General features: G+C 43.0%; 1 protein-coding gene across 1 annotated transcript; it reads left to right on the top strand.

The window, feature by feature from the left end:
• Positions 1 to 216: 216 nt before the first annotated feature.
• On the top strand, positions 217 to 12944 carry LOC120022809 (palmitoyltransferase ZDHHC18-A-like). The gene is made up of 7 exons (XM_038966810.1): positions 217 to 1163; positions 2579 to 2739; positions 8930 to 9079; positions 9414 to 9551; positions 9916 to 10061; positions 11776 to 11888; positions 12693 to 12944. Exons 1-7 carry the CDS (start codon positions 919 to 921, stop codon positions 12913 to 12915), a joined length of 1176 nt encoding a protein of 391 aa, XP_038822738.1. The 5' UTR covers positions 217 to 918; the 3' UTR covers positions 12916 to 12944.
• Positions 12945 to 14506: the final 1562 nt, after the last annotated feature.

The following is a 14506-nucleotide window of genomic DNA, read 5'->3' as shown; positions in this document are numbered from 1 at the left end:
TTTCTCAAAGTTGCTGGAATGCCACGTGCATCCACTTATATCAGAACATTAACAGCCGAAACATTACGAAACGTATATAAGATCAAAAAAGCCTCAAGTAATTCTCACACAAGCAGATTTTGGGCGGAGTAAATTCTCTCTCTCCATAGGGCTGGACCATACGATATAAGTACACCTGACCTGCACGCTTTCCTGAATTTTAATAGACTGCACAAGACCAAAACAAATTATATTTCGTTAAATGTATATGTTTAACAGACTGTCTGCAGTTGGTTAGTTAGCGTCGATTCGTAGCTACGAAAACTCCGACAAAAGCTCTCATCTGTCAACATCACCACCTGGAAATTTCAACATTAACGTTACTTTCTGCCTGGCTGGACGTGTAGGAGTTGGTGGGCTCATAGGATCAAATTGAACTGTCCGTATCAGACAGAACCCTGGTATGGTACCAATATACATGTTGATGCTGTTCATATGATATGTATTCTACTATCCACTAACAAATGTCTGCTCATCAATTTTGGGCTAGCTAGTTAACGTTAGCCTAGCTTTCGTTAGCATAGCCAGCTAAGCGGTCTGCTGATGAAATGGGTCACACAGCTGTTAATTAGCTAGATCGGAGGGATCATTTAAAAGTAGAGTTCTCTTCAATGAGTGTATATTTTGGGCACATTATTTTCATACACCGGATAATGGAAACGCTTGGTGGTGTTTTTGTTGATTCAATGACGACATGCTCCACTAATTTACCGGTGCTGTAACATGGTTGTAGCTAATGTTACTGGCAACGCGTTAGTCTGTTAGCATGCTAGATGCCTATGTTAGGTAGCTAACTAGTTAGCAAGATATCGGTGACTGCTTATCTGCTCCGGACGCCCAAAACTGGGAGAAATAAAAGTTTCATGATTTTCGTAAATCATGAACAATTGCGAATACGAACAAATCGAACCGCAGGCACTTTCAACTCCAACTCCGACCCTGCCGCCGCGACCCGCAGTTGTTGAAGAGGAGGAGGAGGAAAGGGCACGGAGAAAGTGGGAAGTTTTCCCCGGCAAGAATCGCTTCTACTGCGATGGACGGTTCATCGTGGCTCAACAAAGCGGTGTCCTACCACTCACCCTCGGCCTCATTCTGGTCACCACCGTACTGTTCTTTGTATTTGAGTAAGTACACATTCTCTTTTTGTTTTGTATTTCTTTGACACAAAATAATGTTTGCCATAGCCAAGAAAACAATGGCACAGGTTTCAACAAACCATGGTAAGTTTGGTTGTGTGTCTGGCACTTTACACAACACAGCAGATTCTGGAATAGAATAATTAGTTTTAATACCAGAAAGTCATATCTTCCTGCAAGTGTCTTGCTGAAATGCGTTGCATCTCCTGAGACTATGCTACAGTGGTGATTAAAAAGTGAGTTTCTAAAACCAGATCCCCTCTGGGTGGTTGAGAAACTCTATTGTACTATTTGCGTGTCAGTCTAGTTTGACAGCATTTTCAGTTCCTCATGTTGAAAATGAGAACTAGTCCTTCATGTGGTTAATCGGGGTCCTGTTTGTTTCTGCAATCAATCTTGACCTCTTTAGTTTCCTGGTGAGAGAAATAAAATGACCTTTGTGAAGGCAGGCTACACAAAACACTTTATATTGCGTTTACACAGGCAGCCCAATTCTGATATTTATTTTCAGTACCCGACACACTGACGTCACGCACGGGTATTCGCCCACCAGTCAGCATGTATTATCAGCCACTGAAATAAGCTTTGACATTCTCATTCGCTTACAATGTTTTGATTATTGCTTGAACAGTCCCTAAGATTATATTTGGTTGTGGTAGTTGCAAAATACCTATTTTAGATGCAGCAGTTGTTAGCTATAATGCTAACACTCATAGACATAGGCTGGTATCAAAGCTAGCCAAAGAGCTATTTTACTGGTTGACGTGTTTTTGAAGTGTAATGCAGTTGATTGGCAACGATGACACAATTATATTAAGCAGAACATTCATGCAATACTTATAATCCAATTTTATAATTGAAAAGGTGTGTGTGAAATGCACTCATAATCAACATTAAAAAAAAAACTATTTACATGTTGGCTGTCTGAACGCCCTGTGTTTTCCCCCTATGGTTGGGAAATTGGGAAATTGTGAATAGGAACTCGGAGTATTGCTGAATGTGATTTTTCTGGAGAAGCCCTCCTGATCTTGCGCCGATAAGGCTCAGTAATATTCGGAATACATTGTGGGGAAAAAAATACTTAAGCTCACCATTTGAGCTCCACACAGATTTTCTGCATCTGTAATTAGCAGTATACATAACTAGCTGTTTACGTGTTAGCAGGGAGGGGTTTCTGCAACCAAATTGTGTGCACATCGCCCCGTGCGGGAAAGTTTGCAAACACAGAAAAGGGCCTATTTGGTCTTTTGATCAATCAGATCAGCTTTTTTTGACAGTAATTGGTACAAAAGATCAGAATTGGGCTGCCTGTGTAAACACAACCTTAGTTTTAACATATAAGGTAGTCCACTTCAATTGTTGCTGAATATTGTCCTTTTTTTCTTTTTGTCTTGTCATCCCAGCTGTCCCTTCCTGGTGAAGCACCTGACTGTGTTCATCCCAGTGATTGGAGGAGTGCTATTTGTGTTCGCGGTCATCTCTCTCCTGCAGACCAGCTTCACTGACCCTGGCATCCTGCCCCGGGCCACGCCGGACGAGGCCGCAGACATTGAGAAGCAGATCGGTAAGGGCAACAAGTACACACTTGAAAGAACATTCTTACTGTCCCCCTCACTTTTACAGCTTTGTGCACTTGTTCACCAACACTACCCAAGTGACAGCATTTGTTTTCCTGTTCCATATGCTGGTCTGTTTGTTTTTGCACTGGTTTTGAGACACTGTAACAGCAACATATACGTTAGTTTCCTGTTTTTTGTTCGAAGCCATGAATTATTCAGCCAGCAAGTGGTTGAACTGCCATAATTACAGGCTTCCTCCTCCCTTGAGAGAACCACAGACAGTCCCCTCTGACAGAGCATGGCGGGATGGATGGCTAGAGGTCTTTGAACTGTTAATGACTCTGCTTGTTGCGGTGTGTGGTCAGCCCCCTGGGCTAATTGCCTCTGCTGTTTAATTGTGTGAGAAATTTAAGACACTCTGGCCAAATTGCAGTGGGATGCCACTAACATCTCTCGCTCTCTCACATTCACACCAGTAGCGGTAAAATCAATTGGGAAGCCAAGCTAGGCAAAACATTACAACTAGGGATGCACAATATATCGGTGAACATATCAGAATCAGCCAATATTAGCTAAAAATGCTAACATCACAATTGGCCGATGTTAAAAAATAATAGCGTAATAACGCCACGTAAAATGTTGCGCAACACAGCATTCCTAACCTAGCCCACAAAGTCTGCTGTGTGGATTGAGCAGTCAACAAGTCGAGCAGTCATTTTAAAGAGTAAGAACATTTCAGCGAGACAACTCAAAGCCAAAATCCATTAAAGCCAAGAATGGAATTCATTGACATTCAACCGTTCTCTGTCGTGGATGATGTTGGCTATCGCCGACTGGTCGAGCATCGGTACACACTACAATGTGCGCTATTTTTCCGATTTTGCCCTACCGGAGTTACACAGTAATAGACATACTATGGAACGCTGTTTGGGTCTTTGCGTGTCAAAAAAGATACAGTAGCACTGTCAAAGCTGTACAAAAAAGTCTGCAAACACCGGCCACGAACGATGTGTTTACAATACCTCGTTGGTAATAAAGCATCATTTGTTCGACCGCAACTTCTGGGGTAGCTATCTTTAGCTTGGTACCTAGCTAGCACCAATACAACCAGCCTGAAAACAGTAGAAACCAGTCATTTTCATTATTCTTAGCAATGATTTAGGAATCCTTGTGAGTAAGTATTAGCTAGGTTGCCACTTGTTGTTCACATATTGAAATTGAACTTCAGTTCATAAAAATAAATAGCTAGCCATCTACTTAACCCTGTTGCCCAAAGCTAACGTTATAAGCAGCCAGCTAGCTTCATCTGGCTAGTGAGCCTTGACCGGACTGGGTTATGTGTTGTGAAGCTAGCCACAATAAGGTTTAGGCACATTAGTGGAATTTGCAGTTTGCCTTCAAAATAAGAGTATGTAATTGACAGTGGTGCAAATGAATACAAATAGTAGAATTATGCCATACTTTTATTTTGAAGGCTAACCGCAAAGTCCACTACTGTGGACTAGCTAGCTAACTATAGCTACTGAAATGGATTATGTTGTGTTATTTGATATGTCAAATAGTGTTATTTGACGTGTATCTTTTTTGACATGCAAAGACCAAAACGGCGGTCCATAGAAATCCTGGTTGAGAATGAAACGACTGAACAACGAAACAGCACAGCAAGTAAGTGAAATAAATAGGTTTTGATTATGTTTTACTGGTATTGGGAACATACCAAAATAACCTTTTGGTCGATGTGTGTGTAACCTTTATTTAACTAGGCAAGTCAGTTAAGAACACATTCCTATATTCAATGATGACCTGGAAGACACTGGTCCAATTGCGCGCGCCCTATGGGACTCCCAATCACGGTTGGATATGATGCAGCCTGGATTCGAACCAGGGACTGTAGTGATGCCTCTTGCATTGAGATGCAGTGCCTTAGACCACTGCGTCCGTGTGTGTTAACTATTTAAATGCTAGAATGCTTAAAAGGCTGCTAAAATTTGAAATATCGGTATTTTTGGCAACAAAAATATCAGATGTTGGTATCGGCCACAAATGTCATATCGGTGTATCACTAATCACAACCGATGTTGTGATAATTGTATTGTTTTCTCTAACCTGTTAGAAATGCATTTATACAGCACCGTGATAGCCAATATGAGGCTGATAAACCATAGCCTACATTGTCACAGACAGTTCCAAAGTGGGACACAATGGCGGAAAAAATTCAACCACGTACATTTGTGTTTCATCACAGTTAAAACCGGAGAGCAACGTGTGTCCTGTTTTAAGTCCACAAAGATGTTTCATGCAGCAAACAGTCACATGACCTACACAGCATGGTCAAATGCAAGTTCAAGTTAATTTCACCATCGGTTTGCTCAAGTTATAAAAACATCCTTACTAAAATATTTCCGAAGCATAAAGCTTAAAATAGCCTAATGGGAAATACAACCGCAATACACTTCAACTTTGACATGTTGTTGGCCAACTATAGAGATACACCCCCCCCGGAATAGTCATGTTAACTTGTGGGAACCCCAAGATGTGCATTAAAACAGACTCCGAGCACTCTAACTATTGATTCAGGACCACGGAGAGTTACCGGAAAGCGCGGCCTCCACTATCAGCACCACCAGTTGGACAGCTCGCATCTCAACGAGCACATTCACACTAACTCATCACAATAATATATGCAACTTAGAATAAACCAGAATATATGCCCACAGTCCAGACTAGATAAATAATTACGTATTACCGTCTTGCAGAAAAGATGGAAGCAAATATGAAATAAACCGAGCTAAAACAATGAATAACATGGTACACATATAGACATTGTTCACCTTACGGCAAAGATGAAAACAGAAACCATTTAAACAACATTTTCAACAACATAAGGTATATGCCTAGTCTAATACAATGGCAATTTTTAAAAACACAAACAATTCAGTCTAATCAATGTGTGTGTGCAAAAAGAGGAACATGTTGACTCGCCCTACTTGTAAAGGAATGCCACCCTCCTCGCTGGCAAAATGGTAAGTTACGTTTTCATACAGTACTCCGCTGGACTTAAGTTCATGCAGCACATGTTTCCATTGACATTTTTGCCAAATGCGTGAGTCTCTCTTGTCCACAGCTACCATAGGGAAGGTTTTAATCCCTTTCAGACAGGAAAATGACCTTTCAGCTGATGTATTTGTAACGGATGGCGAGCATCAGTTTCAGGAGCTTCTATACCTCCGGTAAAGTGGTGGTCAGTTCATTTTTCACAAGTGATTGCAGCAGCTCACCTGGTGGTTTGTGGAAGGAGGCATCAGCAATAGACTACCTGCAGCTAATTTTTCAACCTCTGGTTGTCAAAGAAAGGGTAGGTCTGGAACAGCTGTGTGAGTGCTCTGTCAGGAAACCCCTCTTGCTTGGAGTACTCTGGAAATGACCCATGATCAAGTACACGAAGAAGTCGAGGCTCTTCATGTCAGCAAACCTCTGGGTCATGTGTAGTATGATTCCATCGAGTATTTCAAAGTGCGGTCGTCGGTATCTGTCCAGGGAGCCTGGGTCATTGTCAGCGTTGTCCCGGTGGTTGAGTCTATGCTCATAGTCATCCCAGTCATGACGGTGTCTTTCATCTTCCATTCTAACAGTCTGGACAGTGTTGTCATATCCCTTGAAACTTCGCATCACTTCTGATGGCATACACTGTACTATCAACCCAAACACAATGTCTTAGGTCAAGAGATTTGCTCTGCAGGGCCTGAAACTGTGGCCATTTTTGACTCACAGAACCACCAACGCCAAGTATTTTTTTTTTTTTAATATATTTTTTTATACATGATCTCCTTCAGTTTGTTTCAGAGCATTGCTCTGGGCGATCAAATCTTTATCTTAGCCGGGCTCAGTAATGATCCGATCAAAAACGATATCCAATAATCTGGCCTTCGTGCACGTCTCTACTTTTGAAGTTCCAAGGAGTGGCACAGCCTTCAGTACCTGACTGGTATTGTCGACCTCGGTAAGCATTGCTGTCTTCTTGCGTGACAGGGTAAAAAAAGTTATAATAACTGTCAATGGATGTCCAAAAAATATTGAATATTGCTTGTCTCCTGTGCTAAAATGTAAGTTTAGTTTGTGGGCATAACAATGAATGAACATGGCGTATTGAAAGTGGGTTTTCACGAGTGCCTGAACCCCACCTCACTGCCCACTCATGCAGCTTGCCCCGTTGTAAGTCTGAGTTCGGCTGCTCGGTTGAATTTCTAGTACAACAGTGGTGATCGCCTCTGTTTCTCTCTGGCTCACATCAGAAAATCCCAGCAATCTCTCGCATATAACACCCTTATCATTGACCAAGCATGCAATGATTGACATTTGCCGGATATGTCTGTGGCGTCATCCACCTGTTCTGCTATGAAGGGTGCTGAACTGATCTCACTGTCAATTTCACTTTGTATCACGTCTGCGATGTTCTGAATGGCATTCTGTATGGTGTTTGACATGCCTGTAAATATGGTGCTTGTCCCAAGGTGTTCAGCCATGGCAGTATCGAACTCTGCAAATGCATTGACAAGTTCAACCAAATTATCTTTAAGGCTTGTTGCTGACTCCTCATGCCCCCTGAAAGCTTGCTCCTGCTGTCCCAGGTACATTGCGATGACCAGTTTCTTTAGAATGTCTGTTTTTATTCACCTGTTCATTGTGCCTCTGGACACTGATCACTGTGGCCTGGCCGAGAGCCTCGTTGATCCGGACTCGACCAAAGAGCTTAGTTTCAGGCTTCCCATGTGCTTTTGAGATTTTCCATGTCGGTCAAGGGACCTGCCCAGGTTTGCAAGATCAGGAAAAACCAGTGGTGGCCCAAGGGTTGTGGATCAATCGTGTGCTCTTGTCAAATAAAAGGCATGGCCAGCAAAACCGCTTCTTTAGCCTAGCACTCCCAGCTAGCCAGTCGGTTCAATTGTAATTCTGTGTTGAAAGATCGGGTCCCACCCTGTGCTCCTCAACCCCTGCACAATATCCAATTTTGGAGTCACCCTCCCGTTCTTTTTGCTTTTCAGCTGCTGCTAGATCTGCATCCATAGCTAGCTACTGCAGGACACAGACCTTAAGCTAACAGTGACGCTTTGGTGTGATTTGCCGAATCCAAACGGGCCTCCTTTTGACTTGTTTTTTGTTTTTGTTGCTGCACCTAGACCATTCAGAGTTAAGCGTTTGGCTTCTGTTTTTATCAATGGAAGCTTAACGCCAGCTGGCTTCCTTTGCTGTTGAATTCAATACTATAGGCGGCAACATCAAGTTCTACTCTTTTTCACCAGACAGATGCATGGGCTACACATAGGCTACTGAGACAGAGGGGTGCTGTTTTCCTCGCTCTGTTTCCTCCTTTGAGATATAGATTCAGCCTGGCCACTTGCGAAATGAATGTAAATGATGAACCGCAGGAGATTAAAAATACATTTAATATATTTTTTATGGGCAAGGCTGGCTTCCCTTGGCGTCCATGAATACACACACAGCTGACACACACCGCTCAGAGTAGAGAGAGAGAAGTGTTATTTTCTTGCACTAAAATTATATAAAAACGTTGTGTGGTGATACTCTCTGCAACATGGTTTAAGCCTAATGTTTTACATATCTGCTGGTTAGGCCTAATTTCCAAAACCAGATGAATACATCCAGAAAGTTCTTATCAAGAGTATCATACTTAGTTCTGACAAAGTTGTTCTCTTGAGAGTACCTTACACTTTACTGTGAAAGAGCTCATGCCATGGCGTGATCGAGCCAGTCTATTAATACATCAAATCGCCACTCATCTGAAACCTTCTACTACTATGGCTGCATTTACACAGGCAGCCCAATTCTGATATTTTGCCTAATTATTGGCAAAAAGACCAATCAGTGGAATAAAAATATCAGAATTGGACTGCCTGTATAAACACAGCCTATGGGCCTGCTAGGCAGGCATCACACTTTCAAACATTACACAGAGCCTGAGTTGATTGACTGCCGCCCCTTTGACTCCACCTTAATGGACACTACTCCGCCAGCAATTAGGCCTAATGCCACTACCTGGATCACAACATGGACACACACACAGCATAGGTTTTACTATCCTTGTGGGGACTTTTGGGGATTTACAGTAACCGCAAGGTTATTAATACACCTTGTGTACTATGTCTCTTGATATGTCCTCCCTGTCTTTATCCTCAGATAACTCTGGATCTTCCACCTACCGACCCCCTCCCCGCACCAAGGAGGTGATGATCAACCAGCAGGTAGTGAAGCTCAAGTATTGTTTGACCTGCAAGATGTTCCGGCCACCGCGCACCTCCCACTGCTCCCTCTGTGACAACTGTGTGGGTAAGGACTGGAGGCCGAGGGGGGCGTTCAGCACGGAACACAGAGGGGGTCAACACACTGACATTTATTACACTGAATTATTTAGACTCTACTACACAGCCTGTTACTGAGATTGTTTGCTGAACGGTCTATCGGTCTTATAAAGAGGATTTATTAGTGCTCTCCATAAAGATGCTGATCAACTCTGAAAGCCGGGCCTCTTAAAAATGTTAGACTTTTCTACAAATGTATTTTCCTATTGAAAGGAACTGGAGAGCTTGGCCTCAATGTCAATGAGATGTCCTTTGTAGATAATTGTACATTTTCTTCCCCCATCTCGCTTCCTGTCCTCCAGAGCGATTCGACCACCATTGTCCCTGGGTGGGGAATTGTGTTGGGAAGAGGAACTATCGTTTCTTCTACACCTTCATCGTCTCTCTGTCCTTCCTGACAGCCTTCATCTTCGGCTGCGTCGCCACACATCTAGCACTGAGTACGTAGTCTACACAGCAGACACATCTGGCCGCTGCCCTGGCTTGTGATATTGTGCTCAACTGCTGAGTGGATCCTGATATTATCCTATCATGGTTTCCTGTAACAATCTTCAATTGCTCTGTCCTCAGGGGCACAAGGAGGCAGAGGCCTTATTTTTGCTCTTCAGGAGAGTCCAGCCAGATATCCTTTTACCAAGACTCTGTGTGTCTAGGGTAACCGATCTGATCCCCTCATAATACCACTCCCTGCCTCCAGTAGTGTGGTGTTAGGGCACCTAAACTGTCATTCACTTCAGTTTCTTGGCCGTATTGCAGAATAAGAATAAGTCTCTTTGTCCAGCTGATGTCTCTGATGATATTTAGATACTCAAACCATAAATGTTGTCCTTGACTTTTCTTCCTGCACTGCTGTGGAGCTGGTGATTTGCTTCTTTTCAGTTTGGTCCATCTTGGGCCTCTCAGGCTTCCATACCTACCTGGTTGCTTCTAACCTGACCACAAATGAAGATGTGAGTAAATGCCAATGAGTGTGATGTCTTTGTCACCTTTGGGATATGTGTAATACACTTTAAAGGTCCAGTGCAGCTGTTCTAATCTCAATTTCACATCATTTCTGGGTAACAATACGTATCTTACTGGGATTGTTTTCAATTAAAATTGTAAAAAAGAAACAAATGGCTTCTTAGTAAAGGGCATTTTCTCAAGCAAGAATTTAGCTAGGACTGTCGGTGAGTGGTCTGAGTGGGGAGGGGAAAACGGAATATTGGCTTTTATTGACAGAGGTTTGGAACTCTTTCTTATTGGTCTATTAACTCATTTACTGCATGGTGGTGTCACCATGATAGGCCAAAACTCCATCCTACCAAAACGGGAGAAAAGGACATTGTGAAAATGATAATCACAGCATTATTCCAACCTTATAGTGTGGAAAATGTGTGTGCATGCATACATAGAGTTGAAGTCGGAAGTTTACATACACTTTTAATGACTCCAACCTAACTCGTTTTTCAACGACTCCACAAATTTCAGACTACGGTTTGCAGCTGCACATGGGGACAAAGATTGTACTTTTTGAAGAAATTTCCTCTGGTGTTTGTATGTTTGGAGGAAAAAGGGGGAGGCTTGCAAGCCTCCAAACACCATCCGTGAAGCATGTGGGTGGCAGCATCATGTTATGGGGGTGCTTTGCTGCAGGAGGGACTGGTGCACTTCACAAAATAGATGGCTTCATAAGGAAGGAAAATTATGTGTATATATTGAAGCAACATCTGAAGACATCAGTCAGAAAGTTAAAGCTTGGTTGCAAATGGGTCTTCCAAATGGACAATAACCCCAAGCATACTTCCAAAGTTGTGGCAAAATGGCTTAAGGACAACAAAGTCAAGATATTGGCGTGGGCATCACAAAGCCTTGACCTCAATCCTATAGAAAATTTCATGTAGAAAATGTGTGGGCAGAACTGAAAAAGCGTGTGCGAGCAAGGAGGCCTACAAACCTGACTCAGTTACACCAGCTCTGTCAGGAGGAATGGGCCAAAATTCACCCAACTTCTTGTGGGAAGCTTGTGGAAGGCTACCCGAAACGTTTGACCTAAGTTAAACAATTTTAAAGGCAATGCTACCAAATACTCATTGAGTGTATGTAAACTTCTGACCCACTGGGAATGTGATGAAAGAAATAAAAGCTGAAATAAATCATTCTCTCTACTATTATTTTGACATTTCACATTCTTAAAATAAAGTGGTGATCCTAACTGAGATGGAATTTTTACTAAGATTAAATGTCAGGAATTGTGAAAACTGATTTTAAATGTATTTGGCTAAGGTGTATGTAAACTTCCCACTTCAACTGTATGTATGCTTGCAAAGTTTTCTCGAATTTTCCAAGCTGTTTAAAGACAGTCAACTTAATGTATGTAAACTTCTGACCCACTGGATTTGTGATACAGTGAAATAATCTGTCTGTAAACAATTGTTGGAAAAATTACTTGTCATGCACAAAGTAGATGTCCTAAACGACTTGCCAAAACTATAGTTTGTTAACAAGAAATTTGTGGAGTGGTTGAAAAATTAGTTTTTGTGACTCCAACCTAAGTGTTTGTAAACTTCTGACTTCAACTGTACATGTGGTGACATGTTTGTTGTGCCTGGTCCCTGACAAATAAACTAAAACTAGTCTAGGATGAGGACTGATGGTCAACTTGTGTGTCTCTCTTGTTCCCAGATCAAAGGCTCGTTGTCGGGGAAGAGTGGGTCGGAGGACACCGGAAACCCCTACAGCTATAACAACATCATTACTAACTGCTGCTCTGTACTCTGTGGACCCATGCCTCCCAGGTGAGACTCAACCTGGTTTATAATGCATCTTTGATAAGGTTTGAGTCAGTCCATTTAGGATGTGATTTTTTTTGTGTGTGTCTTTCTGAATGAAATATGCTCCATTGATTTCGAAGGATTTTCTCCAATTCATGAATACATTTTTTATCTACTCCTTGAATTGACTGAACAGGAAACTGAATTCACCCTAACATGCTGACCAGACCGCATGTTGATTTTGTCCACCCACACCAGATGCAATCAGGACACGAAATATCAAAAACCTTAAACCAACTATATTCATGGCAATTTAGCTAGCTAGCTTGCTGTTGCCAGCTAATTTGTCCTGGGATATAAACATTGGGTTGTTATTTTACATGAAATGCACAAGGTCCTCTACTCTGACAATTAATCCACAGATAAAGGGGTAAACCGAGTTAGTTTCTATTAATCTCTCCTCCAGGCTTCTTCTTCTTTGGACTTTATATGGTGGTTGGCAACCAACTTTAAGGTGTATTACCACTACCAACTGGACTGGAGTGTGGACCTCCGTTCATATTTTAATCACCTACGTCGATATATGCTCCTAAAAACCAATGAGGAGATGGGAGAGGCGGGACTTGCAGCATGTCAAGCGTCACAAATAGAACCAAGTTCTATTTTAGCGCCTGACTACACAGATGCTTGGGAGCAGTGTGGGTTCAATGATTGAATAACATGTATGTGTACATTTATTTTGTAACGCTTCCGCGAGCGGTGTGGTCAGCATGTAACCCTGAAGCCTAACCTTTCTGTCTAACCTGTTTCCATGTTGTTCCGTGTCAGTTTGATTGACAGGCGAGGCTTCGTACCAGTGGAGGAGTCATCGCAGACAGTTTCCACGGAGATGGTGCTACCCGTGCTGGCTGCTAAGAAGGAGATTAAAGTGGTAGGAGGGCCCACGCCGTCCCAGCTGCCCCCCTCCCGTGCCTTGCAGGTTCCCTCCTCCCCTCTACCTGCAACCCCCCTCAGCCTGACTGGCAGACCCCAGTTTAGTTGCCTGTTCTAACAAGGTTTCCTGACTGGCTGTTGTGTATGGGGTCACCCTCTCATGACAGTCTCAGACCAGTGTACTGTATTCCTGTTGGTCAGGATCCGGTACAAACCAGTGTATTGTATTACTGCTGGTCGGGATCCGGTACAAACCAGTGTATTGTATTACTGCTGGTCGGGATCCGGTACAAACCAGTGTATTGTATTACTGCTGGTCGGGATCCGGTACAAACCAGTGTATTGTATTACTGCTGGTCGGGATCCGGTACAAACCAGTGTATTGTATTACTGCTGGTCGGGATCCGGTACAAACCAGTGTATTGTATTACTGCTGGTCGGGATCCGGTACAAACCAGTGTATTGTATTACTGCTGGTCGGGATCCGGTACAAACCAGTGTATTGTATTACTGCTGGTCGGGATCCGGTACAAACCAGTGTATTGTATTACTGCTGGTCGGGATCCGGTACAAACCAGTGTATTGTATTACTGCTGGTCGGGATCCGGTACAAACCAGTGTATTGTATTACTGCTGGTCGGGATCCGGTACAAACCAGTGTATTGTATTACTGCTGGTCGGGATCCGGTACAAACCAGTGTATTGTATTACTGCTGGTCGGGATCCGGTACAAACCAGTGTATTGTATTACTGCTGGTCGGGATCCGGTACAAACCAGTGTATTGTATTACTGTTGGTCAGGATCCGGTACAAACCAGTGTATTGTATTACTGCTGGTCGGGATCCGGTACAAACCAGTGTATTGTATTACTGTTGGTCAGGATCCGGTACAAACCAGTGTATTGTATTACTGCTGGTCGGGATCCGGTACAAACCAGTGTATTGTATTACTGTTGGTCAGGATCCGGTACAAACCAGTGTATTGTATTACTGCTGGTCGGGATCCGGTACAAACCAGTGTATTGTATTACTGTTGGTCAGGATCCGGTACAAACCAGTGTATTGTATTACTGCTGGTCGGGATCCGGTACAAACCAGTGTATTGTATTACTGTTGGTCAGGATCCGGTACAAACCAGTGTATTGTATTACTGCTGGTCGGGATCCGGTAATCAGGACATTACATATGGTGGTGTTTCCTGTTCCTGGTAGCCAGTCTACACCAGACTGTTCATTGTTTACTGCTGACTGTAAAAGACTGTCTTTGGAACAAGGAAGTGAAACCGCCTGCTAGGCCATGTTTGACCTGGGTGTAGCTCAACCGTTAGTTACTCACGTCATTCCGTGCCTTAGCGTCATAACCAGGCAACTCTGTGTTATGTCTTTCAGTGAAAAGGGGAACACAGCCTATATATGATTCATCCACTTCCTGGCTTGGTTAGAGGTTGAGCCGTTGTTGATTTGAGGTCCAGGAGAAACTTAAGTACTAGGAGTTTATTAGAACATGTTTGTTTACTAAGTGTGACTGCCACTGGGCTATTTAGTTCAGTCTTACGGTAGTGGCTCTCTCCAACCCTTCAGACTGTCTGCCTCTTCCAAACCAACAGGCCTTTCTGCTGTTTACACTCAAGCAATATCCAGGCAAGCTAACCTTGGTTTACTTTAAGGATACAAGGGCTCAGTCTTGTCTGCTGGGAGGTTGCATATTAT

The sequence above is a fragment of the Salvelinus namaycush genome, chromosome 27 (genome assembly GCF_016432855.1).
Source record: "Salvelinus namaycush isolate Seneca chromosome 27, SaNama_1.0, whole genome shotgun sequence".
NCBI classification, from domain to species: Eukaryota; Metazoa; Chordata; class Actinopteri; order Salmoniformes; family Salmonidae; genus Salvelinus; species Salvelinus namaycush.
This window is presented reverse-complemented; position numbering and strand designations above follow the sequence as displayed.

Coding starts and splice junctions, on each gene's coding strand:
- LOC120022809 (XM_038966810.1), top strand. CDS start 919: ATGAACAATTGCGAATACGAACAAATCGAACCGCAGGCACTTTCAACT. Junction 2,740..8,929: donor AGACATTGAGAAGCAGATCG/GTAAGGGCAACA, acceptor CTTTATCCTCAG/ATAACTCTGGATCTTCCACC. Junction 9,552..9,915: donor CGCCACACATCTAGCACTGA/GTACGTAGTCTA, acceptor GATGATATTTAG/ATACTCAAACCATAAATGTT.